The following is a 27,467-nucleotide window of genomic DNA, read 5'->3' as shown; positions in this document are numbered from 1 at the left end:
TAAATGCTTGTGTTGTTTTCATGTAAAACGCATGATGATGCATCAGTGGATAATTCACTCTTCCTACATTTCCCTGCTAATGATGATGTGGAGCAGCTGCTGCTCAGGTAAACGGGAAAGTTATTCTGCATGTTTTAGTTTGTTTTGTTAGTTTGTTCTTACATTAAGCGCTACAACTGTCAGAGAGACCCAGATATGAGGGTATGGGAAGATCTTAACATTATAAGTTAGTTGTGTCAAGTACTTTAGTTGGTTGTAAACCAGAGCATGCATGGTTCCCAAACGTGTTCATGTCAAGGACCCCCGAATTGACACAAATCAGCTCGTGGACCCCCCATTTGAAAAGATATGCCAGGGACCCCCACGAGAGAAGATTTTTACGGCTCTATAGCAGTGATTCTCAACCCGTTTAATTTCAAGGACCCCCCAGTTTGACATGCATTAGGCTGTACGGACCCCTATTTAATGGCATTTCTATCTCTCGGACCACCAATTTATATTGTAAAATCAATTTTAAATGTACTCTAAGAGTTATAGACCCATAAGGGTCCATTTGGTTCCATTTGTACACTCTCAGAGTTATAGACCCATAAGGGTCCATTTGGTTCCATTTGTACACTCTCAGAGTTATAGACCCATAAGGGTCCATTTGGTTTCTAACTATAATTTAGTTGGGGACCCCCTGGAACTCCTTCAAGGACCACTGGGGGTCCCCGGACCACACTTTGGGAACCAGTGATGTAAACTTTTGTATTCTACAACTTGAAGAAAAAAACAAGTGCTTTACTGAGTTACCCCTCAGGGGGGGGGGGGGGGGGGGGGGGGGGCGCTGTTTAACGTGAGGGACCGTGGGAAGCAGTGTTGCCTGGTCTTGCGAGAGAAACAAGCAACTCCGATTAATTGAATATGGAGGACCTCAATGTAAGTTACAAGAACAAGACATCATCAGCACTAATAAAATACGTATTATGTACAGTAAGGTGTGTGTGCGTGCGTGCGTGCGTGAATTCGAAACTGGCCCCCGTAAAATCTGAATCCCCCCACCCCTTTTTCCCCTCACTGTATATGTTTCTTTTCCCTTTTTACCTCCTTTATGATGAATTCCTGTTCTGTTCTTTGACTATATAGAAGTGTCTATTTGTACGTCGCTAAATGTTTTGATGAATTGAACAAGGTGGACCCTCTTGTAAACAAGTGTAATGCTTAATTGGGTCGTCCACTCACAGTTAACAGTCTTTGTATTGAGTTTGTGCTTGAAATGTACTGTAATTCTGCAAACTGTTAATAAATATTTCAATCAATCAATCGTGCGTGCGTGCCAAGTCTCCACGGGGGTAAGTAATCTATAGGGGGAAAAAACGTATTGTGGTAGTGAACTACCATGCAGTTATGAAGGACAGGTGCTCTTTTTAGGCGGCTTTGTTGGAGGGTGAGGATCACACTTGTTGATGCTTGTTGGAACTGGAAGGGCATTCAACAGTTGGGTAGAACACATGTAACCCCCTGTGTGTGCCAAATCTGGGTTGAACCAGATCAGTGGGACCTTGTGTGTGTGTGTGTGTGTGTGTGTGCCAAATCTGGGTTGAACAAGATCAGTGGGGACTTGTGTGTGTGCCCCGAATCTGGGTTGAACAGGATCAGTGGGGCTCCCTCTGGTGTTGTGCTCGTGTGTGTGTGTCTTTTATGTTATAGAGGGTATGTGCGTGGCATCATCATCATCACACCTGTACGTTATGTGGGAACGCCTACTGAGTGGCAAAAATCACCTTTCTGGCCTTGACAGCCCTGTACATCCACACAGAAAAGTCCAATCTGATTCTGATTGCATTAAACAACGTTAAACTCACTTTGCCGCACTCGATTTTAGACAGGTACATGGGTGTCTCGGTACTATATTGAACTATTGAAGTAGTCAGACAGGTACATGGGTATCTCTGTACTATATTGAAGTATTGAAGTAGTCAGACAGGTACATGGGTGTCTCTGTGCTATATTGAACTATTGAAGTATATAGCGATATCGAATGGGTGTGGGTGGGGACGCCTTTCTAAGGAGTTTGTAGATCTGCTATTTTTGAAGCATTGTGAAAATGTGGTGGAAATCTTGGAATATATATTCTTTCAGAGTGAACAAGATGACGTACATTTTCCCTTCATTGTCAATGGCGTTTTTTAAAACAAACATTGAACTAAAAACAAACATTAAACCTAGGAGGGGCTACCGCCCCACAAAAAGAAAAAACATTTTTTCCAATTACCCTAATGCCTCCACCCGCACCAGTTCAAATCGCTATCATAGAAAGCACCCATACAAATAAATGGAGAAAAAACTAGAGGTTATGGAGGCCATTTTGATTTGACATTTACTAGTGTGGATATCTCGTTTTGTCTGTGCATAGCGAGTAATACACACAATTAACAGTCACTATTCTTAGACATCAACCGAGGAAAAATAAAACATTCACTTCACGGGACAGTAATTATCAGAACAATAGCTACGCCCACAGTGTTCTACTGGGGAATAGAATACACTGATGGTGTTATGACATACATTCTGACCCCCTTTCCACCGGTTGGTTCCCAATGGGAACCGGTTCAGTTCTTTTTGGTTCTTAGTCCAGAGCTCCAAAATTGGTGGGAAAAACTAGACCTATATTAAATTGTTTATAGGATCAATACAAGTAAATTAATACATGATAACCCTTCCACAGTAGTAGCCTTTTCATATTTTCAATTATTTTGCATATATATCATAATGCCTCATTTGCATATTTAAAAATGTAAAATTTGTAATACAATAAATCATTGTCTTCGTGTACAGTAAGTACTCAACTGGGGAAGTTTCATGGTGATAACAATCCAATATACGTATGGTTTTGCTCCACTCAATTCATAATTAACGTTCCAATTTTGGAACTCTACAAAAATAACTGAACCGGTTCCCATTGGGAACCAACCGGTGGAAAAGGTATTGTACGTACTGTAAGTAGACATTTGAGGAATTTGTACTTTACTCAACTAATTTCTGAACTTTTGCTTCTACCCCACTATATCTCAGAGGCAAATATTGTTCTTTTTACTCCTATACACTATAATTATTTGAAAACTTGAAGTCTTAGTTACTAGAATTTATTACAGTCAGAAAAATACAGCCGGACAAATTGAGGGCTTAAATTAAAATGTTTTAACTTTAAACCAAATCTTTGTTTGATAGAATATATATTTTTTTACATTACCACTTGAACCCTAGGATCCCTTTTCTGAGGAGTATACTTTAGCCAAATATAGCAGATCTCCAAGCTCACAACGCGTCGCACTGTGAAACATTGTGAGCTTGTAAATCGTCTATTTTCCGCAAAGACGTTTGGTGTAGAGGGGGAAAAAAGAGCAGACCAAGTACAGAGTGGAAGGTCAAGTTGACTAATTATTGACAGTTTAAGGTTAAATGTCTGAAAACACATCAGCATGAATCCAACAAACACAGATGTTAGTGTTGTCAAACCGCTCTCAAAGGGCACCTACGGACAGCTGCAATTCCAAACTGGCCCCCGTAAAATCTGATTCCCCCTCCACCACCCACCCCTTTCTCCCCTCACTGTTATGTTTCTTTTCCCCTTTTACCTCCTTTATGATGAATTCCTGTTCTGTTCTTTGACTATATAGAAGTGTATATTTGTACGTCTCTTAACGTTTTGATGAATTGAACAAGGTGGACCCTCTTGTAAACAAGTGTAATGCTTAATTGGGTCGTCCACTCACAGTTAACAGTTTTTGTATTGAGGTGTGTGTGAAATGTACTGTAATTCTGCAAACTGTTAATATATACTTCAATCAATCACTCAAACAAGTCTATGAATCTTTCTATGAAATCTATGAAAAAGTAAACTGTGTACTGTGTATGTAGTGGCGCCCCTGCTTCATCTCTCTGTCAGCTGAGGGGTCCTTGTCCTTAAAAAACGTTGAAGACACCTGGTTTTAATGAAAGTGTTCCTCCTGGGGACCCCTCTGGAACCTCCCCACTGGGACCCCTGACTCTGAGAACCACTGACCGCATCTGTGAACGCCCTCCTCCTCCTCCTCCTCCTCCTCCTCAGTGCAGCTCTGGGACTGTGTTACATAAAGCTCATATCCGGCTGAGGGGGCCAGATGGCCAGTGTTGTCTTTGACAGCAAATTTTGATTTTAGTTTTTGTCATAGTCTTTTGAACAGTTTTAATTTAGTTCACATTTTACTAGTCACCTGGAATGTTTTAGTGTTTGTATAGTTTTAGTCGACTTTAATCTACAGTTGATTTAGTCGACTAAAATGTATCTTGGCGGGCCTTGATGCCGTCGTAAAGGCTGTTTTTACATTTGCTATAGCTGATCTACAAGCTCACAATTGTGAGCTTGTAGATCGGCTATTTTCAGCATGCAACCAAGTGTAAAATTATATACTGGATCTCTTGTCCACTAGTCCCTTCCTGACATTTTAGTCTAGTTTTTATTTGTTGACGAAATTGTCAATATACTGTAGTCTTAGTTTTAGTCATCATAGCTTAGCCTTCATTTAGTTTCCATTTAGTTTTCGACAGTGAAAAAAGGTAGTCGACGAACATTTTTAGTTTTAGTATTACGCCAGGGCTCCACCGGACGCGTTGCGTCTCCGTCGCGTGCGTCAAAAAACGCACCGGTTAAATTTTAATGCACGCGTCGCGTCTCCGTCAACGCAACGCAACGCGGGCAGTGGAGCCACCCTTCATTGATTAAAAAGGGAACATTCCCTGACGGAGACGGAGACGCGACGCTGACGCGCCCGGTGGAGCCCTGGTGTAACACCAGGGCTCCACCTGGCGCGACGCGTGCATTAAAATTGAACCGTTTTTTGACGCACGCGACGGAGACGCAACGCGTCCGGTGGAGCCCTGGCGTTAGTCGACGAAATCAACACTGGCGGGGGCGACTGACCACAGACGATCAAATCCTGACCTATATTTCTTGAACGCCGTGTCATCTCCACAGTCTAACACGTTGCTGTCAGGGAAGAAACCTCTCATCTCCACAGTCTAAAACGTTGCTGTCAGGGCAGAAACCTCTCATCTCCACAGTCTAACACGTTATCAGGGCAGAAACCTCTCATCTCCACAGTCTAAAACGTTGCTGTCAGGGCAGAAACCTCTCATCTCCACAGTCTAAAACGTTGCTGTCGGGGCAGAAACCTCTCATCTCCACAGTCTAACACGTTGCTGTCGGGGCAGAAACCTCTCATCTCCACAGTCTAACACGTTGCTGTCGGGGCAGAAACCTCTCATCTCCACAGTCTAACACGTTGCTGTCGGGGCAGAAACCTCTCATCTCCACAGTCTAACACGTTGCTGTCAGGGCAGAAACCTCTCATCTCCACAGTCTAACACGTTGCTGTCAGGGCAGAAACCTCTCATCTCCACAGTCTAACACGTTGCTGTCAGGGCAGAAACCTCTCATCTCCACAGTCTAAAACGTTGCTGTCAGGGCAGAAACCTCTCATCTCCACAGTCTAACACGTTGCTGTCAGGGCAGAAACCTCTCATCTCCACAGTCTAACTGTGTTTTTGTGTGACAACGTCACCCGGAAGCATCAAAAGAAGCAGATCTACAAGCTCGAAACGCGGCGAGAAGTGACACGTTTACGAGCTTGTAGATCTGCTACTTTTGCTGTTTTTGAATTTGGATCCTGAAAAGGAACGGTTTGGGACATAATAGGTTTCATAGACAAAATAGACAAAATATATAAAGGTAATCCCAGTATCCTAGACTAGGGGGTTCTCAACCTGTGGGTTGCGACCCCTCGGGTGGTTGCCAAATTATTTTGGTGGGTCCCCAAATTATTTTCAAAAAAAAATTGCAACTGAATGGCATGGAAATGAAGAGAGAGTACATGCATACACCTTCCCTAATGTATATCTGGTTTCACTATTTATTTATGGTGTATTGTCTCTATTATTAAGGTTATTGTAGCAGTTAATTTATATTAGGGGTCGGGAGGGGGCGGGGTGGGGGTCCCGAGACATTGCCAAAGCATTTACGGGGGTCCCCGGCCAAAAACATTGAGAACCCCTGTCCTAGACTACCCTACAATTATTACACAATCGTATAATCACAGTCATTTGAGACAAACTTTGCAATTTTTTTGCAAATTGTCAAAACCGTTTCCATGTTTCAACTGTATGAACGACATATGAAATAGGATGATATGAAATGGATGATCTACAAGATGACAACGCTTTTTATTTATTTATTTTTTAAGTATGCAATTATTATATATGTCAGTATTTTCTTTGTCATAATATGAGAAATAACATGAATGAATAAACATGTAATATTATTATATGCACCCTGTGTGATGTTTGATTATGAAACCTGAAACGGAAAACATAAATTGCTTGCGTCGTTTGCGTTCGTTTCCGACGTTCTGTTCGTGGTTCAATCACAACCAGAAACTGGGAGGTCGGTGGTTCGATCCCCGGCCGGGTCATACCAAAGACTGTAAGAATGGGACCCAATGCCTCCCTGCTTGGCACTCAGCATCAAGGGTTGGATTCGGGGGTCAGTCCCTGCTTGGCACTCAGCATCAAGGGTTGGATTGGGGGGTCAGTCCCTGCTTGGCACTCAGCATCAAGGGTTGGATTGGGGGGTCAGTCCCTGCTTGGCACTCAGCATCAAGGGTTGGATTGGGGGGTCAGTCCCTGCTTGGCACTCAGCATCAAGGGTTGGATTGGGGGGTCAGTCCCTGCTTGGCACTCAGCATCAAGGGTTGGATTGGGGGGTCAGTCCCTGCTTGGCACTCAGCATCAAGGGTTGGATTGGGGGGTCAAATCTACTAATCAAATGATTCCCGAGCGCGGCACGGCTGCAGCTCACCGCTCCTTGGCTGCAGCTCACCGCTCCTTGGCTGCAGCTCACCGCTCCTTGGCTGCAGCTCACCGCTCCTTGGCTGCAGCTCACCGCTCCTTGCCGCTCCTTGGCTGCAGCTCACCGTTCCAAGAGATGGGTCAAATGCGGAGAACAAATTTCACTGCGGTAACGTGTGTGACAAATCGTATGACTTTGACTGTGTTGTGTTGTGGCTTTGCTGTCCGTCCATGCAGTTAGCTCATAACATCAGCAGCTGTTGTCTCTTCGAGCTGCGGTCTTAACCCATTTTGACCTGAGATCAGATTCTAAAAATGTCTTCTACATCCGGACAGTTTTCTGAAAAAGCTATGTTTCTATGTCAGTCGTTCTTCGATTCTTCAAAAATAGCAGACCTACAAGCTCGTAGCGCGCCACTCGGTGGCGCGCTATGAGCTTGTAGATCTGCTATTTTTCAATAGCTAAAGCATAACGTAATGCTAACACCAAAATGGGTTAAGGGCCTTTCGAACGCGAAGCGATATAACGCGCCTCTATAGTTCATTTTCAATGAGACCTGCGTTTTTGTGCGGATAAGTCGCGGTGCCACAACGCAAGTGTATTTACATGTCATCATGACTAGGTCGCTAATACAAAACGGGCCTGTTGTTTGTCAGGTTTCATCCTGACAACTTTACTTTGGTACTTTAAGTATGTTTGTAGTTCCAGCAGAGAGGTCGGAGGTCACGGCACGGGTTAATGAAAACCATGCATGCACTGAGGAAGTGCCCAGCGTTGCCAGGTCTGCTTATTGTGTCACCTCCTGTGACACGGAACCTGCGGTCCACACATTTGGACCTCCTCTCTGTCCCCAAGGCAGTCAAGCGAACCTTGGGGGACAGAGCGTTCAGTGTGGCAGCCCCCACCCTGTGGAACTCTCTTCCAATAGAGATTCTCCTCCATGCTCCAACACTGGACTCTTTTAAGGCTGCCTTGAAAAGACACTTATTCTCTCAGGCTTATGGCATATAGTTTTTGATTGTTGTTGGTACGTACATTTTGTAAAGCGTCCTTGGGTTCATGAAAGGCGCTATATAAATTCAAGCTATTATTATTATTAGTATTATTGTAAGCGACTTGTGGCTTGTGTTTGCAGTTTTTTTTTTGGGTGGGTGGGGCTTGTTTCTAAAGTGTATTTGCTTAGTTGGTCTAGCTTCCTATAATGTTGTTTAAAACAGTGGTTCTCAAACTCCTCCATGTCAATTAATATGTAGTACTGTATTTCATTCTCCGTGCGTGCATGCGCAGGGCCGTGGGAAGGTATTTACAGTTGGAGGTGCTGATCGTTTAGGAGGGGGTGCGCACGCGTAAGGCCTCACTCAGACCTTTGCAGCATTGCTGCATGCTTGTTGTATGAATGCTGTGAGTGTCATGGCCGCCCCAATGCATTTCCAATGGAAGTCACATGGTTTGAGGACTACATTTTGGACTACAAGCCCCTCCCCCTCATACAACACAAGTGTTGTGTCAGACCATGTGACTCCCATTGGAAATGCATTGGGGCAAGCTGTGTCACACCCTTTGTATACAGCAAGCATACAGCAATCTGGTGTAAAGGTCTGAGTGAGGCCTAAGCGCGCGCCGCAAAATGCGTGTGCACACACCTCGTGCACGCCCCTTTTCGTGCATTTTCACACGGAAAAGTGTCTTTTACTTTCCCTCTGTCCACGTGCAAGTTATATGAACAAACCAGGGGTCATCATCATGCCAGCTTGTGATGGACATTTTGATCAATATTTTATTTTTGTCACGGACATACACAATAAATGGTCAATCATTTTACCAGAAACCCAAATAGCTATAGCTCTAATTGTATACGAATGGACTCCTAATGTGCCATAGTGACTATGCCTGTGTGCTACACATTTTAAAGGGGGGCTAATTCAAGAAGAACAGAAGGGCTCATTGTGGGCATGACATCTATTTAGCCCTTGCCTTTTCATCTTATTATAGACCACTAATTCAAATGCGTAGGCTATAATCATGAAAAAATCTAACGATAATAAAAACATTATTTATGATTAACATACTGATGATTGCACCTGACTTGATATGGCAAAATGATGACAGTTCTCTGTTTGCTGGAAAGTTCTAGTCAAATGATTTGTGGTTTGTCCGCAAACGTCTTTCCAAGTTCTCTTTCTTCACCATTTCTTCAGTTCTTGCTGATGAGACAAATAATTACAGTAGACTAATGATGAGAGAGCTCTATCCACTTCCATGTATGGTACACAAATACATATGGCTGAGATTTCAGTTCTTTATTTCTTGTTCTCGGTTCTCTGTTTGCTGGAAAGTTGTGTGCCTTGGGGGGAGGAGGTGCTCCAGCCCCTCCACTGGGGGGGAGGAGGTGCTCCAGCCCCTCCCCCTGGGGGGGAGGAGGTGCTCCAGCCCCTCCAGCACCCCTATTTCCCTCAGCCATGTCAGCATGTGATCATGTGTTTCAATTAGTGTAAAGGGCAGCGAGGAACGCAGGCGTTGTCGCCTGGATCAACGACAGGTCTCCTCCAGGTCTGCTCAAGAGGGGCGCGACAACGCAAGTGTAAAAAAAAAAGAAAAGCTAAACAGTATCCAGGTCTGGTGAGTCGCCGGGGGGCGCAACAAATTCACAGGACCGCGCTCACGTAAATACGCTTGCGTTGTCGCCACCGCGACTGCTCCCCAGTGCTCCGCAGTGCTCCTCCGCGCAAAATCGCAGGTCTGATTGAAAATGAACTATAGGCGCGTTATATCGCTTCACGTTTGAAAGGCCCTTCTTAACCCATTTAGGCCTGACATCAAAATAAAAAAAACGTTTGTTCTGAAAGAATATATATATTCAAAGATTTGTGCCGCATTTTTACGATTTTTCAAAAATAGCAGACCTACAAGCGTGGCGCGCTACGCTTGTAGGTCTGCTATTTTTCAATAGCTAAAGTATAACATAATGCTTAGTTAAAACACCAAAAGCGGTCCAATAGAAGGACAATAAGTCACCAGAAACAGCTTTTCAATGGGTCTAACATAACATTAGGATATCACTCACCATAATAAATACATAAATAAGTGTCGCATACATATTCTGAAGAAAACCTGGATACTTTGACATTCAGTAAATTGGGTCTTAAGTTATGATCAGCATCATCAACATTATAATGTCGCGTAAAAGCAAAATGCAAAATGTGCAATGAATGGACAGGACAATTGGGGTGGGTTGGGGGAGGGACTTAGTGAAGGGCTAATTATCCATGCATGGACATGTTGTTGTTTCCAGGACAACGGCAGGTGCTGTGTCCCTCCCAGACGATGTTGTTGTTGTTGTTGTGTTTCCAGGACAACGGCAGGTGTACCAGGTGCTGTGTCCCACCCAGACGGTGCACGCCATGTTTGGGGACAGTGTGGTCCTTCCCTGTCAGGTGGATCCTCCCGTGAACATGCAGGACAAGAGACTAGAGTGGTCCAGGTTGGTACAGAGCTTTGACATCGTCCTGTGAACATGTACGACAAGAGACTAGAGTGGTCCAGGTTGGTACAGAGCTTTGACATCGTCCTGTGGACATGCAGGACAAGAGACTAGAGTGGTCCAGGTTGGTACAGAGCTTTGACATCGTCCTGTGGACATGCAGGACAAGAGACTAGAGTGGTCCAGGTTGGTACAGAGCTTTGACATCGTCCTGTGAACATGTACGACAAGAGACTAGAGTGGTCCAGGTTGGTACAGAGCTTTGACATCGTCCTGTGAACATGTACGACAAGAGACTAGAGTGGTCCAGGTTGGTACAGAGCTTTGACATCGTCCCGTGAACATGTACGACAAGAGACTAGAGTGGTCCAGGTTGGTACTTAGAGCTTTGACATCGTCCCGTGGACATGCAGGACAAGAGGCTATAGAGCTTCGCAGTCCCGCCCCCTTTCATGACGACGCCAGGCCCAGGAAATAATTCCCAATGCATTTTTCCCATAGACATTTCAAAACGTATTCTTCAAGGGCTCCTTGAAATTAAACTGGTTGAGAATCACTGCTAGAGCCGTATTTCAATGGTAGTGGATGGAGAGAAAGGATTTTTGTCCAACCACAAAACAGCAACCAATGGGTGCGAAGAGGGGAACAACAATGGGCGGGACTTGACAAAGGGTGAATTCACCTTCAGCTAAGCCCCGCCTTCTCCCACTTAGACACTCCCACTTGGACACTTTCCAACCGGGCTCGTTCATTCCAATGTAAATATCATGGATTTTACACATTAAATACTTTACTATTAAATACTGGCTCATTTTTGTAACCAGACCTTCAAGATATCTTCCAAATCCGTCAACAAGGCCTGCCTATAGAGCGTCGCAGTCCCGCCCCCTACCATGGACCAGGAAATGAAACCCAATGCATTTTTCCCATAGACATTTCTTAAAGTATTTATTTAAAGACGGTTACGCCGCGGACAAAGCCAACTCGAGTCGTGACAACTCATGACAACACAAACAATATTTTGGACCAAACAAATAATTACTAAGAAGAAAAACAACAAAAAAAGTGTTGTAACCTGCCGTTTTTTTCTTCTTTCTAATTATTTGTTCGGCCCAAAAAATTGTGTTTGTTGTCATGATTTGTCACGACTCGAGTTGGCTTTGTCCACGGCGTAAACGTCTTTAAATAAATACTTTCTGAAATGTCTATGAGGAAAATTAACGGAGAATCATGTCCTGGTCCAGGGTAGGAGGCAGGACTGCGACGCTCTATATGCACTGGAAAAAACATGTGCGTGGCATTTATTTTTTCAAAACAATGTTTTATCATATAGGAAAACTATTGGTGGAGAGGTTTGTCTAACCCTAAATGCTTATCTGTGATTGGACCATAGCAGGTTGGGGAGGGGCTTATAGCTATAGGTCAATTCCTTTTTTCTCCATTTAACCCATTTAGGCCCGACATCGAAATTAAAAAAATGTCTTCTAAATCCTGACCCCCAGAATTATATGTATTTGGCCGCCGACCCTCGTCTGAAAATATGTTGTTCGCTCTGAAATAATACAGTATATTCAGATTTGCGCCACATTTTCAAGATTTTTCAAAAATAGCAGATCTACAAGCTCTATTTTTCAATAGCTAAAGTATAACATAATGCTTTAACCCATTTTGGGCGGGAACCCCTTTTGGTGTTTTAAGCATCATGTTATACTTAAGCTATTGAAAAATAGCAGATCTACAAGCGAGTGCCGCGCTATGAACTTGTAGGTCTGCTATTTTTGAAAAATCATGAAAATGTGCCTCAAATCTTTGAATATATATTCTTTCAGAGTTCAAGTTTTAACTCAAGTCTTTACTTCTGGGGGGGGGGGGGGGGGGGGGGGGGGCAACATATGTTGTTCCAGGGGGGGTCCCTGGAACAACATATTTTCAGATGGGGGTCGGCGGCATATTACATATAATTGTTTGGGTTCCTTGACATGAAATATTGAGAACCGCTGATATAGAAACAAGAGCTTTTTCAGAAAAAAATACATTTTAAAAAAGATTTTTTTTTCGACGTCAGGCCTAAATGGGTTTAAAAAAACAAATGGGGGTTCCCGCCCCAAAATGGGATTAACCCCGTGCTTCCTCCCATCACCCAGACCCGAGCTGGACCGGCCCCCCTCGTACGTCCACCTGCGCAGCCCGAAGAAGAAGGACGCCGGAGAGGAGGACGACTACAGCGTGAGCGAGAGGTACCTCCACGCCGCCTCGGTGTTCGAGGAGGAGCTGCCCCGGGGCAACGTCTCCCTGCATATCGACGGGGTGGGCGTGTCCGACGAGGGGACGTTCCTGTGTTACGCCCCGCAGACCGCCCGGCACGGCTGCACCGTCAAGCTCGTCGTCGGTGAGCAGGGTGGTGGTGGTTGTTGTTGTTGACGACACAAGTCACATCGTATTGCATTGGCCCCTAAGGCCTAACTCACACGGTCGCAACAGATTGATGTATGCTTGTTGTATACAAAGGGTGTGACACAGCTTGCCCCAATGCATTTCCAATGGGAGTCACACGGTTTGACACAACATTTGTGTTGTATGAGGGGGAGGGGGGCAGTCGAAACACAGCCGAAAGCCATACAACAGCTTGTAGTCCAAAATGTGGACTACAAACCATGTGACTTCCATTGGAAATGCACTCACACCTATACATCTAGCATACAACAATGTTGCATGGTAGATGTAAGCAAGATGTAAGTGTCATCCCATTGGATGCATTTCCAATGGAAGTCACATGGTTTGACACAACATTGTTGTTGTACGGCTTTCGGCTGTGTTTCGACTGCCCCCCTCCCCCTCATACAACAAAAACGTTGTGTCAAACCATGTGACTCCCATTGGAAATGAATTGTGAGCTTGCATCAGTCAACAAGTCTCATGAATCAGCTATACAACAATCTGTTGTGCAGGTGTGAGTGAAGCCTAAGGCCTCACTCACACCTATACATCTAGCATACAACATTGTTGGATGCTAGATGTAAACAAAGGGTAAGTGTCATGGCCGCCCCAATGCATTTCCAATGGAAGTCACATGGTTTGACACAGCATTTTTGTTGTACGGCTTTCGGCTGTGTTTCGACTGCCCCCCTCCCCCTCATACAACAAAAATGTTGTGTCAAACCATGTGACTCCCATTGGAAATTAATTGCGAGCTTGCATCAGTAAACAAGTCTCATGCATCAGCTATACAACATTCTGTTGTGACAGTGTGAGTGAAGCCGTAGGCCTCACTCACACCTATACATCTAGCATGCAACAATGTTGCATGCTAGATGTAAACAAGTTGTAAGTGTCAATGCCAATGCATTTCCAATGGAAGTCACATGGTTTGACACAACATTTTTGTTTGATGCTGTTGTACGGCTTTCGGCTGTGTTTCGACTGCCCCCCTCCCTCTCATACAACACGTTTGTCTCTTCAAACCACGTGACTCCCATTGGAAATGAATTGCGAGCTTGCAACAGTCAACAGTCAAGTCTCATGCATCAGCTATACAGTAGTAGTATGTACTGTAGTCATAGCTACATACAATACACAATAGATACAAAATCTATTGAAAATAGCCGATCTACAAGCTGTAGATCGGCTATTTTCAAATTGCCAAAATGTATAGGGTTGAAGTGGTTAATGTATGTTTTCTAACCAAAATTAAAATCTCCAAAGTAACTAGTAACTAAAGTTTTCAAATACTTGTAGTGAAGTAAAAGTACAAATTTGGCTCTGAGATGTAGTGGAGTAGAAGTAAAAGTACTGGAAATTGGAAATACTCAAGTAAAGTACAAATACCTCAAAATTGTACTTAAGTGCAGTACTTAAGTAAAAGTACTTAGTTACTTTCCACCACTGGTTATGTGTTGTTGCAGTGCACGTGAACAGGCCAAGCATCTCACCACTGGTTGTGTGTTGTTGCAGTGCACGTGAACAGGCCAAGCATCTCAATCACTGGTTGTGTGTTGTTGCAGTGCACGTGAACAGGCCAAGCATCTCAATCACTGGTTGTGTGTTGTTGCAGTGCACGTGAACAGGCCAAGCATCTCAATCACTGGTTGTGTGTTGTTGCAGTGCACGTGAACAGGCCAAGCATCTCAATCACTGGAACAACGGACGGTGGACTGACGTTGCAGTGTGACTCCGATTGCTGGTACCCGGAGCCCGAGGTGACCTGGCTGGACGGAGAGGGAAACCTCCTTCCCATTCAGGTGATTACAGTTAAACTAAGGCCTCACGCAGACCTTTACTGCATTGCTGTATGCTTGTTGGATGAATGTTGTGTAGTGTCCTGGCCGCCCCAATGCATTTCCAATGGGAGTCACATGGTTTGACACAACATTTGTGTTGTATGAGGGGGAGGGGCGCAGTCGAAACACAGCCGAAAGCCATACAACAGCTTGTAGTCCAAAATGTGGACTACAAACCATGTGACTTCCATTGGAAATGCCATGACACTACACAACATTCATCCAACAAGCATACAGCAATGCAGTAAAGGTCTGAGTGAGGCCTTACCTGGCTGGACGGAGAGGGAAACCTCATTCCCATTCAGGTGATTATAGTTAAACTAACCTGGCTGGACGGAGAGGGAAACCTCCTTCCCCTTCAGGTGATTATAGTTAAACTAACCTGGCTGGACGGAGAGGGAAACCTCCTTCCCATTCAGGTGATTATAGTTAAACTAACCTGACTGGACGGAGAGGGAAACCTCCTTCCCCTTCAGGTGATTATAGTTAAACTAACCTGGCTGGACGGAGAGGGAAACCTCCTTCCCCTTCAGGTGATTATAGTTAAACTAACCTGGACGGAGAGGGAAACCTCCTTCCCATTCAGGTGATTATAGTTAAACTAACCTGGACGGAGAGGGAAACCTCCTTCCCCTTCAGGTGATTATAGTTAAACTAACCTGGACGGAGAGGGAAACCTCCTTCCCCTTCAGGTGATTATAGTTAAACTAACCTGGCTGGACGGAGAGGGAAACCTCCTTCCCCTTCAGGTGATTACAGTTAAACTAACCTGGACGGAGAGGGAAACCTCCTTCCCATTCAGGTGATTACAGTTAAACTAACCTGGCTGGACGGAGAGGGAAACCTCCTTCACATTCAGGTGAGTACAGTTAAACTAAAACTAACGGAAAAAAAACTGAAATAAACTAAAAACATTTCCGTTAACTTGAACCAGAGCCTTAGATATAGACAGAGTTACGCAAACTGCGTTCACTTCATGGGGCTTCAGTCCACATAGACTTCTATTGAGAATGGGGACAACCGACTGGGACAAGTCCTGGACTTTAATGATCTTAAATCCCTTTATTTTAGATTGTTTTGTAGTGATAGTACAACATAAACATTAAAGAGACTTAATTAGTTGTTACTGTACAATACTTTAAAACAGTTGTCATGTTGCACACATGCTTAACACCTTGGAGGCCCAGGGCGGAGTTCTCCGTCAAGTTCAAGGTCATGGTCAAGTGCCCAAGCCGGAGATTGATAAATAGGACGGAGATTAATGATATCAAAACCGATCGCTTTGCTCCACAGCCTAGGAGCGCTTGTTGCCCAATCCGATGACATGTCAAACAGTGACACGTCATCGAAAATGTTCCCTGCCTGTTTAGCGGACGAAAACGAAAATCTTAAAACGTTCATAACTCGCGATCTAAATCACCCCGTCTAATTATGAAAAAAGATCCTGTGTTAGACGGCGCTCCGCGGGCCAGTCGCTAGTCTCGATAGATTTATTCTTACGTTGTTGTCGATCGACTCTAGAGTGGTGTGGCTATTGTTAGCTGCTACACAGACATTCACAACAACTTCAGGTGCGCCGGTAAAAGTGGTCCGGGCGCTATAAATGATGGGCACATGGATTAAATAGGTGCGGGCAAGCAAGGTGTTTTAAAATAAACTAAAAACATTTCCGTTAACTTGAACCAGAGCCTTAGATATAGACAGAGTTACGCAAACTGCGTTCACTTCATGGGGCTTCAGTCCAATGGAGGCTCTCCTACAGTACACTGACTTCTATTGAGAATGGGGACAACCGACTGGGACAAGTCCTGGACCGGAAGTATAGGCAGAAATGCATTGGGCAACAGCCCAGCTTTAATGATCTTAAATCCCTTTATTTTAGATTGTTTTGTAGTGATAGTACAACATAAACATTAAAGAGACTTTAGTTGTTACTGTACAATACTTTAAAACAGTTGTCATGTTGCACACATGCTTAAAATAGCTCTCATTTGCGCCGCCCTCGTTGAAAACAATGTATTTCCAACTCCAGCTTGTCTCAGTTCAGGCTGCATGAACAGTGCCTGATCGCTCGTTTTCTGCCCCCTCAATGTCGTAACTTCTATTATTCTTCTATTGGATGGCTCTGACTTGAACTAAATGAAAACTAGAAAAGGAAAAGAAAAACGATAACTAAACGGAAACTGTATTGTGTGTTTACAAAACTAACTACAACTGACTGACATGATAGACAAAATGCCCTTAGCTTTCGTTTTGTTTGTCCATTTATTTATGAGCTTAATCTGTAACTGAATATATATATATTTTTTTTAATACTATCATTTCTTGAGTTTGTATTACACAATACTTACTCTGGCCCCTTTCCATCCTGCACCTGGGTTATTGGCCAGGTGCAGGATTGAAAAGGGCCGAAAAAACCCAAAAACTAACACTATAAAACTAATAAAAACTAAACTAAAACTAATTGTTGTCACAAAAATAAAAAAAATACCAAGCCCGCTCTGAAAACCAATGAAAACTAACTGAATTAGAACAAAGATGAGTCAAAACTGACTAAAACTAAACTATAATGAAAAATCCCAAACTATTTTCCGTTTCAGCACGTGTTTACGATGGAACACGACCCCGGCTGTCACTACGTCCAAGCCATCGCCACGGTGACGCGAGCCGCCAACCTGACCTGCAGAGTGAGCCTGCCGCACACCAACCACACCGAGGAGGCACACAGCGCGTACAGGCCCGGTGAGCAACCACACCAACCACACCAACCACACCGAGGAGGCACACAGCTCGTACAGGCCCGGTGAGCAACCACACCAACCACACCAAGGAGGCACACAGCGCGTACAGGCCCGGTGAGCAACCACACCAACCACACCAACCACACCAAGGAGGCGCACAGCGCGTACAGCCCCGGTGAGCAACCACACCAACCACACCAACCACACAAACCACACCAACCACACCAAGGAGGCACACAGCGCGTACAGGCCCGGTGAGCAACCACACCAACCACACCAAGGAGGCGCACAGCGCGTACAGGCCCGGTGAGCCAACCACACCAACCACCAACCATGAGGCGGTTTAGAGTCCCAAAATATAAGAAAAACAGGCTAAATAACTCTTTTGTACACCAGTCTGTTCTGCTTTTAAACCAAAATCGGTAAACCAAGAGGATATGTTCTATTGCTCTTGTTCCTGTCTGCTTCTGTGATGTGTGTCCTGTAATGTACCTTGTGTAATGTATTGTGTCTGTCCTGTCTGTATCTTGAACGGTGACGTCATGGACGCAAAGCAAATTTCAGTGAAAGCTGACAATAAAGTTGTGTCGTGTCGTGTCGTGTCGTGTCGTGTCGTGTATCGTATCGTGTATCGTGTATCGTATCGTATCGTAAGCAACCACACCTAACGCCACCGAGTGGCGCGCTACGAGCTTGTAGATCTGCTATTTTTCATTAGCTAGTATAACAATGTTTTAAAACACCAAAAGGGGTTCCCGCCCAAAATGGGCTAAACTAAAGCCTGTACCCGGTAACACAACCCTGGTAATATAACATGGACAATAATGAACGTCAAAAAATATGAACACATAAATAAATACACATTATATTTATCTGTCCAGGTTTTGGTGCGGGCCAGACAGTTGATCGTCGCAGGCCGCCAATGGATAAGCCTGCGCTACAAGATAATCAAGGTCAGTGGTTTCTGTGTGTGTCTGTGTCTGTGTCTGTGCGTTTGTGTCTGTGCGTGTGTGCGTGCGTGCATGCGTGCGTCCTGAGCAAGACGTTAAACTGCTCCGTTGTAATCGTTAATGTAGTGGGTGCAGATTTAAAGATGCATTTGCAACCTCTGTGGACACTGTGTGGTTCAACACCATCACAACCTCTGTGGACACTGTGTGGTTCAACACCATCACAACCTCTGTGGACACTGTGTGCTTCAACACCATCACATCCTCTGTGGACACTGTGTGCTTCAACACCATCGCAACCTCTGTGGACACTGTGTGGTTCAACACCATCACAACCTCTGTGGACACTGTGTGGTTCAACACCATCACAACCTCTGTGGACACTGTGTGGTTCAACACCATCACAACCTCTGTGGACACTGTGTGGTTCAACACCATCACAACCTCTGTGGACACTGTGTGCTTCAACACCATCACAACCTCTGTGGACACTGTGGTTCAACACCATCACAACCTCTGTGGACACTGTGTGCTTCAACACCATCACAACCTCTGTGGACACTGTGTGCTTCAACACCATCACAACCTCTGTGGACACTGTGTGGTTCAACACCATCACAACCTCTGTGGACACTGTGTGGTTCAACACCATCACAACCTCTGTGGACACTGTGTGGTTCAACACCATCACAACCTCTGTGGACACTGTGTGGTTCAACACCATCACAACCTCTGTGGACACTGTGTGCTTCAACACCATCGCAACCTCTGTGGACACTGTGTGGTTCAACACCATCACAACCTCTGTGGACACTGTGTGGTTCAACACCATCACAACCTCTGTGGACACTGTGTGGTTCAACACCATCACATCCTCTGTGGACACTGTGTGGTTCAACACCATCACAACCTCTGTGGACACTGTGTGGTTCAACACCATCACAACCTCTGTGGACACCGTGTGCTTCAACACCATCGCAGGCTTACGACTGGACTGCGGAGGGCTGTCAAACACAGGATCATAATTAGACGGGATTGCAAGTTATTAATGTTTTAAGATTTTCGTTTTCGTCTGCTAAACGGGGGCAGGGAGTTTTTCGATGACGTCTCACTCTTACGCAACATCGAGGATTGCCCAATAGGCGCTCCCAGGCGGTGGAGCCATGCGATCCGTTCCACTGCGCAAAAAGCATGGAATACGGATGTGTATATTACAGGAAACTCCCATTTAAACTTTCCAACAAACTCCGGTAAACTCCCGAATTGTACCATCACACCTGTATATTACCGTATATTAACTGTATATGCTGCTAAACTTGAGGTTTACAGGCAAAATACAGTGTCCATAATTGCCCGTTAACTCCTCTTTTCAGGCAGTGTTCTCATATCGATAAACTTCGTCTTTTGGACAATACTTCGTCCTGGGCGTCGGGCGTTACTAATAGAAAAGACAAAGATACTTCGTCCTGGGCGTTCTAGGTGTTTTTAACATGTCTGTATGTCTCTCTCTCTCTCTCTGTCTCTGTCTCTCTCTCTCTCTCTCTCTCTCTCTCTCTCTCTCTCTCTCAATTCAATTCAATTCAATTCAATTCAATTCAATTCAATTCAATTCAACAGGCTTTATTGTGTTTATTGTGTTGCCAAAGCACAATCACAGATATGACAAACAACAACAACAACATAATATCAATGACATGAAAAAATAAATACAAATAAAATAAAGCAGGTGGTGCAGAAAATAAAACATGGCATACTGTATGTGTGTCCTACTGGTTGTCCCTTTTCTTGTGACAGGAATTGACATATTTTGCAGCCAAAACTGCACATTCTTTCTGTTCCCCCAGAAGGAGCTAGTGGTAATTTTTCCCTTTCTGTCATACTTCGGAATTCTGGGAAATTTGTTTCAAATTTTGGGAAGAACTCCTCTCTAATATTTGTGTAGTTTTTTACATTGTGTTAAGAAGTGTAACTCTCTCTCTCTCTCTCTCTCTCTCTCTCTCTCTCTCTCTCTCTCTCTCTCTCTCAGGGTGTGAGGTCACCAGGACGGTGATCATCTGTTCCGGGGTGGTGACAGCGTCCACGCTACTGGCGGTGTTCTGTTTCTGTTGCCGCGGCAACAACAAGCATCAGCGTACACACTTTCAAATGTTTTTTTGTTAATGGAGCACTTTAACCCATTTTGACCTGAGATCAGATTCTAAAAATGTCTTCTAAATCCTGACAGTTTTCTGAAATACCTCTGTTTCAATATCAGTGGTACATTTAAATACCTCTGTTTCAATATCACTGGTACATTTTAAATACCTCTGTTTCAATATCACTGGTACATTTTAAATACCTCTGTTTCAATATCAGTGGTACATTTAAATACCTCTGTTTCAATATCACTGGTACATTTTAATACCTCTGTTTCAATATCACTGGTACATTTAAATACCTCTGTTTCAATATCAGTGGTACATTTATACCTCTGTTTCAATATCAGTGGTACATTTAATACCTCTGTTTCAATATCAGTGGTACATTTAAATACCTCTGTTTCAATATCAGTGGTACATTTAAATACCTCTGTTTCAATATCACTGGTACATTTTAAATACCTCTGTTTCAATATCACTGGTACATTTTAAATACCTCTGTTTCAATATCACTGGTACATTTTAAATACCTCTGTTTCAATATCACTGGTACATTTTTAAATCTTAGTTAAAACCCATCTTTTCTCCCTGCATTATGGTTCCCCCTAGTTTCACTAAAATCACTATATTCACCGTGAACCCTATAAAAAAAACCCTATATGCTATTTTAACCCATTTTGGGCGGGAACCCCTTTTGGTGTAATTATGTTATGCTTTAGCTATTGAAAAATAGCAGATCTACAAGCTCATAGCGCGCCACCGAGTGGCGCGCTACGAGCTTGTAGGTCTGCTATTTTTGAAAAATCGAAGAACGACTGACATAGAAACATAGCTTTTTCAGAAAACTGTCAGGATGTAGAAGATATTTTTAGAATCTGATCTCAGGTCAAAATGGGATAATAGATTTTCTGAACGCATTTTTAACTGTGTCCTAACGTATGGTACTTACTTACTTCGGCGGCCAATTACATATAATTTTTGGGGTCCTTGACATGAAATATTGAGAACCACTGATATAGAAACATGAGGTTTTTCAGAAAAAAAAATACATTTTAAAAAGACATTTTTTAAATTTCGACGTCAGGCCTGAATGGGTTAAGTTATTTGTCACCTTTTGACCACAAAGGCTAAAAGCCAAACATAAATGTTTTTATTCATTAGGTTCCAATTAATGCTCAATGACAGAAAGACAAGGACATCGTTAACTACAATTATCTGAGTGACAATCAACCCATTTTGTGCCCAGGACGTCTGTACCACGTCTTAAGAAAAAAAAATATATATATATTCCCCCCCCCCCAAAAAAAAAATTAACATTTTTTGTTCGCTATTTTGAAAGGAGACGAGGGCACACAATGTGTCAATTGTCAAGTAAAATGCCATGCTTGTCTCTATTTATCTTCCTATAATTGGTCCTCAATAATGATTGTTTTAAGATGACACCATTTCAGTCTACTCACTCTGTGTCTCATTGGTCTGCATGCTCGCAAATGTACATGTTACTTACTTACTATTACAAATTATACACTATATTCTGTATAATATAATATATTATTTCATATTATTTCAGGTAAACAATGGCCATGGCTGTTCCAGGTTGAACTTCCAGGTGAGTGCGTGCGTGCGTGCGTGCGTGCGTGCGTGCGTGCGTGCGAGAAAAAACATTTTCTGTAGTGTTTTATTAAGGAAACATTGAGACTTTCCTGTTACCGAACAAACACACAATAATTATAGACTATATAGTGTTAAACCTTTTATCAATAAACCTTTTTTTTTTTTTAAATCAAAACATATCATACCCACCTTTAACAGTTTAGAGGCCCCAGACGGAGATCATCGTCAAGTTAAATTCATGGTCAGTTGCCCCAGACGGAGATTGATAAATGGGACGGAGATTAATGATATCAAAACCGATCGCATCGCTCCACAGCCTAGGAGCGCTTGTTGCCCAATTCTCGGTGTTGCACAACAGTGACACGTCATCGGAAATGTTCCCTGTCTGTTTAGCGGACGAAAACGAAAATCTTCTTAACTCGCGATCTAAATCATCCCGTCTAATTATGAAAAAAGATCCTGTGTTAGACGGCGCTACCAGTCGCTAGTCTCGATAGATTTATTCTTACCTCCCGTTGTTGTCGATCGACTCTAGAGTGGTGTGGCTATTGTTAGCTGCTACACAGACATTCACAACAACTTCAGGTGCGCCGGTAAAAGTGGTCCCGGCGCTATAAATGATGGGCACATTTTATTAATGGATTAAATAGGTCCGGGCCCTCAAGGTGTTAACATGAATCCATTGTTCTAACAGGAGAGTCACTGTTGGGAGTGTTGTCAACAACAGGGTTGGACAGTGATGCAGTGCTGGCTGAGTCATCATCTGATGGTAGGTCAGTAAATAGAAACTGCAATTATAATAATAAGAATAATATTGTTCCACTGGCCTTATATAATGCATTATGACCAGCACTTATAATACTTCATAAGCCTTCCTATAAGTTGTCATACATGATTAGAAACATTTGTGTTATAATGCCTTATCAATGTCCATTTTCAATCTTCATATAATTGGTGGTACTCACTAATTCTCATTTTAACCCCTTTTGGTGTTAGCATCATGTTATGCTTTAGCTATTGAAAAATAGCAGATCTACAAGCTCATAGCGCGCCACCGAGTGGCGCGCTACGAGCTTGTAGGTCTGCTATTTTTGAAAAATCGAAGAACCACTGACATAGAAACATAGCTTTTTCAGAAAACTGTCAGGATGTAGAAGACATTTTTAGAATCTGATCTCAGGTCAAAAGATGATGACTACTCACTCAGTCTGTGCCTCAGCTGCCTCCCAGTGACATCATTGATGCAGAATCCAAGCTGATGGAAATGGCAGGCTTTTTATTCCTGGAAAACGTTAGCCTGCTATAATGGAAGCCATTGTTCTCAGGTTAATAATATAAAGAACAAAATCACACCTGTGTGAAGTGAGGGGCGCTCTTATCATCGTACATCATCATGACTTAACATGTGATTTTCTCCAGACACATATGACATATTTGGAAACAAAAAACCTTCCTAATGATGATGTCACTGGTAGGCATGTTTGTGAGCTGTCCACAGTCCACCAATGAGATACAAAGAGTGAATAGGAAGAAAAACATCAGACCAGTCTGAAGCGAGTGGTGCAACAGCACCCCCTATTGGTACTCTAAACATAGTCACATTCGGTACTCTAAACATAGTCACATAGTCACATAGTCCCATAGGGACAAAGCTGTTCCTTGGAGTGGTTGCACCACTCAAAAAACATTTTATCAAGAGCATTGGTGAGGACAAATTATATGAATATAAGGTTCGGGGACCACCAGTGGTCCTTGAGGGGGTTCCAGGTGCTCCCCATCTAAATGATGGAGAGTATAGGGAACCAAATGGACCCTTATAGATCTTTAACTCTTGAGAGTGTAACATGAAACCAAATGGACCCGTAAGGGTCCATTTGCTTTCATTTCACACTGTCAAGAGTTAAATTATTGTTACACATCTGTATTGCTTAATTTAAGTCCACAAGTCAGGTTACTGACGTACAGCCTTACCATGTGTTGTAGCAGGGACGTACAGTCTTACCATGTATTGTAGCAGGGACGTACAGCCTTACCATGTGTTGTAGCAGGGACGTACAGCCTTACCATGTGTTGTAGCAGGGACGTACAGCCTTACCATGTGTTGTAGCAGGGACATGCAGCCTTACCATGTGTTGTAGCAGGGACGTACAGCCTTACCATGTGGTGCAGCAGGGGCGTACAGCCTTACCATGTGATGTAGCAGGGACGTACAGCCTTACCATGTGTTGTAGCAGGGACGTACAGCCTTACCATGTGTTGTAGCAGGGACGTACAGCCTTACCATGTGTTGTAGCAGGGACGTACAGCCTTACCATGTGGTGTAGCAGGGACGTACAGCCTTACCATGTGGTGTAGCAGGGACGTACAGCCTTACCATGTGTTGTAGCAGGGACGTACAGCCTTACCATGTGTTGTAGCAGGGACGTACAGCCTTACCATGTGTTGTAGCAGGGACGTACAGCCTTACCATGTGGTGTAGCAGGGACGTACAGCCTTACCATGTGGTGTAGCAGGGACGTACAGCCTTACCATGTGGTGTAGCAGGGACGTACAGCCTTACCATGTGGTGTAGCAGGGACGTACAGCCTTACCATGTGTTGTAGCAGGGACGTACAGCCTTACCATGTGGTGTAGCAGGGACGTACAGCCTTACCATGTGTTGTAGCAGGGACGTACAGCCTTACCATGTGGTGTAGCAGGGACGTACAGCCTTACCATGTGTTGTAGCAGGGACGTACAGCCTTACCATGTGTTGTAGCAGGGACGTACAGCCTTACCATGTGGTGTAGCAGGGACGTACAGCCTTACCATGTGTTGTAGCAGGGACGTACAGCCTTGCCATGTGTTGTAGCAGGGACGTACAGCCTTACCATGTGTTGTAGCAGGGACGTACAGCCTTACCATGTGCTGTAGCAGGGACGTACAGCCTTACCATGTGTTGTAGCAGGGACGTACAGCCTTACCATGTGTTGTAGCAGGGACGTACAGCCTTACCATGTGTTGTAGCAGGGACGTACAGCCTTACCATGTGGTGTAGCAGGGACGTACAGCCTTGCCATGTGGTGTAGCAGGGGCGTACAGCCTTACCATGTGGTGTAGCAGGGACGTACAGCCTTACCATGTGGTGTAACAGGGACGTACAGCCTTACCATGTGTTGTAGCAGGGACGTATAGCCTTACCATGTGTTGTAGCAGGGACGTACAGCCTTACCATGTGTTGTAGCAGGGACGTACAGCCTTACCATGTGTTGTAGCAGGGACGTACAGCCTTACCATGCGTTGTAGCAGGGACGTACAGCCTTACCATGTGGTGTAGCAGGGACGTACAGCCTTACCATGTGGTGTAGCAGGGACGTACAGCCTTACCATGTGTTGTAGCAGGGACGTACAGCCTTACCATGTGTTGTAGCAGGGACGTACAGCCTTACCATGTGGTGTAGCAGGGACGTACAGCCTTACCATGTGTTGTAGCAGGGACGTACAGCCTTACCATGTGTTGTAGCAGGGACGTACAGCCTTACCATGTGTTGTAGCAGGGACGTACAGCCTTACCATGTGCTGTAGCAGGGACGTACAGCCTTACCATGTGTTGTAGCAGGGACGTACAGCCTTACCATGTGTTGTAGCAGGGACGTACAGAGAGGGTTAGAGAGGCAGGGGCTGAAATCTCGTAAGGGCACTTTTGAACAAAAATAGCGGAAATAGCAGATCTACAAGCTCACAACGTGTCACAGCATCACAGCGTGACACGTTGTGAGCTTGTAGATCTGCTATTTCCGGGGAGCAACCCAGCACTCTTTATCTACTGGAGATGCGGTGTGTACGACATGGATTTCTAAACAAATTTTGTTCAACGCAAAATGGTGCGTTCCAAGTTCAGGAGACTCAATTCTCCTGAATGCTGCCTTCCGGCATGGCATGGAAAGGAGAGGAGGGCATTTGCATTTCTTTCACCGTGTAGTAAATGCTGCATTCGTGGTCTGGAAAGGGCGTTTGTTTTACAGACGGATAAAAGGGCAGGGGCTCAAGCCCCCTTTGATGTCTTATGTGTACATGTCTCTGTATTGTAGGTCCGGTGGAATTGGCAGACGGCAAGAAGACAGCTGACAAGCAGGTGGACGCGCAGCAGTCCGTCTCTGCTCTAGCGTATCAAGAGCAGACGTTAGCTCTGCAGAGGATGGCGTCCTCCATGGAGTCCATGCAGAGCACGTGGACACACATGTCGACAGTCATCAGCGCCGCTGTTAACTCCTTTACTGCCAAGAACGTCTAACCAATAGTATAGGCCCCCATGCAGCGCCACAATGTGACTTCGAAGGAGATCTTATTTTGAAGGGAGACAAAATTCACGACCCCCTGAACCCGGAAGTCAAATCGGCTAGGCTATCTTAGCGGCCATCTTTTTTTATAAGTCACCCGACAGTGACCCGAGGCGTGCATTTTGTGGCCGCGACCAGCGACGCTTTAGTTGTGAGAGTGAACATCGGCGTTTTGATCAGAGACTCAATCTGGGACAATTATACGTAGTTAACATGGCAGTGAACTTAGGGTAGGTACCCTCACAAAAACATGCAGTAATCCTGGTCTCTAAACTGCCTCCCCCTGGCCAGCCGGGGCGCCTGATGGAGGGGAAAGGAACTGGTCTCTAAACTACCTCCCCCTGGCCAGCCGGGGCACCTGATGTAGGGGAAAGGAACTGGTTGGAATAACGTGTTCCTTCCACGCGCTACGTCCAACCAGGGAAACTCCCCCCTGTCAGGTGTAAAGGAGCAACTTGGACACTCATGCATGAAGGAAGCATGAATTCAAGTCCGTTGCTCTCCCCAGGTTGGCGGAGGGTGTGTGGAGCCCAGGATCACATTAGATAATTGACACAGGGGTGGAAAATGTGTTACAAAATCGTGGGATAAAAATTGTATTAAAAAAAAACATGGCAGTGAACTGAGGGGAATCTTTTTTGTACTGACCGACCATAGCCTATAGTCGAGCCTGAAGAGCGATGTCAAACTGAATCAATAAAAATCCCCAAAAAGACGGTGAATGAGTTAACGGGCAGAGCGAGAGAGAGAGAGAGAGAGAGAGAGAGAGAGCGTCTTCAGGGAGGAAGATAACTACAAGTAACAATATTATGGTTGTTTTTCCACCGAAACAACTGGAGCTGGACTCATGGGTGCTTTAGTTCCGACATACCATCGGTCCGAAACGACAAGTTCGACAGACAACCTATACCTCAAATCCTAACCTAACCATAACCGCAAGCACGGCGCAGTGCATCCCTCACCAACCTTAATCCAACCTTAATCCAACCATAACCGCAAGCACGGCGCAGTGCATCCCTCACCAACCTTAATCCAACCTTAATCCAAGCACGGCGCAGTGCATCCCTCACCAACCTTAA

At 44.4% G+C, this 27,467-nt stretch overlaps 1 protein-coding gene across 1 annotated transcript; it reads left to right on the top strand.

Annotated features, from left to right (window-relative positions):
- On the top strand, positions 1-26,652 carry LOC306928714 (butyrophilin subfamily 2 member A1-like). Its single transcript, XM_079508984.1, has 10 exons — positions 1-107; positions 10,220-10,349; positions 12,494-12,738; positions 14,451-14,587; positions 17,227-17,368; positions 18,249-18,320; positions 20,344-20,448; positions 22,026-22,064; positions 22,764-22,838; positions 26,140-26,652. Exons 1-10 carry the CDS (start codon positions 32-34, stop codon positions 26,340-26,342), a joined length of 1,224 nt encoding a protein of 407 aa, XP_079365110.1. The 5' UTR covers positions 1-31; the 3' UTR covers positions 26,343-26,652.
- Positions 26,653-27,467: the final 815 nt, after the last annotated feature.

The sequence above is a fragment of the Electrona antarctica genome, assembly GCF_951216825.1.
Source record: "Electrona antarctica genome assembly, chromosome: 8".
In the NCBI taxonomy this organism is placed as follows: domain Eukaryota; kingdom Metazoa; phylum Chordata; class Actinopteri; order Myctophiformes; family Myctophidae; genus Electrona; species Electrona antarctica.
The sequence above is the reverse complement of the archived record's forward strand: the minus strand, read 5'-3'. Positions and strand labels throughout refer to the sequence as shown.

Coding starts and splice junctions, on each gene's coding strand:
- LOC306928714 (XM_079508984.1), top strand. CDS start 32: ATGATGATGCATCAGTGGATAATTCACTCTTCCTACATTTCCCTGCTA. Junction 108..10,219: donor GTGGAGCAGCTGCTGCTCAG/GTAAACGGGAAA, acceptor TTGTGTTTCCAG/GACAACGGCAGGTGTACCAG. Junction 22,839..26,139: donor GGCTGAGTCATCATCTGATG/GTAGGTCAGTAA, acceptor TCTGTATTGTAG/GTCCGGTGGAATTGGCAGAC.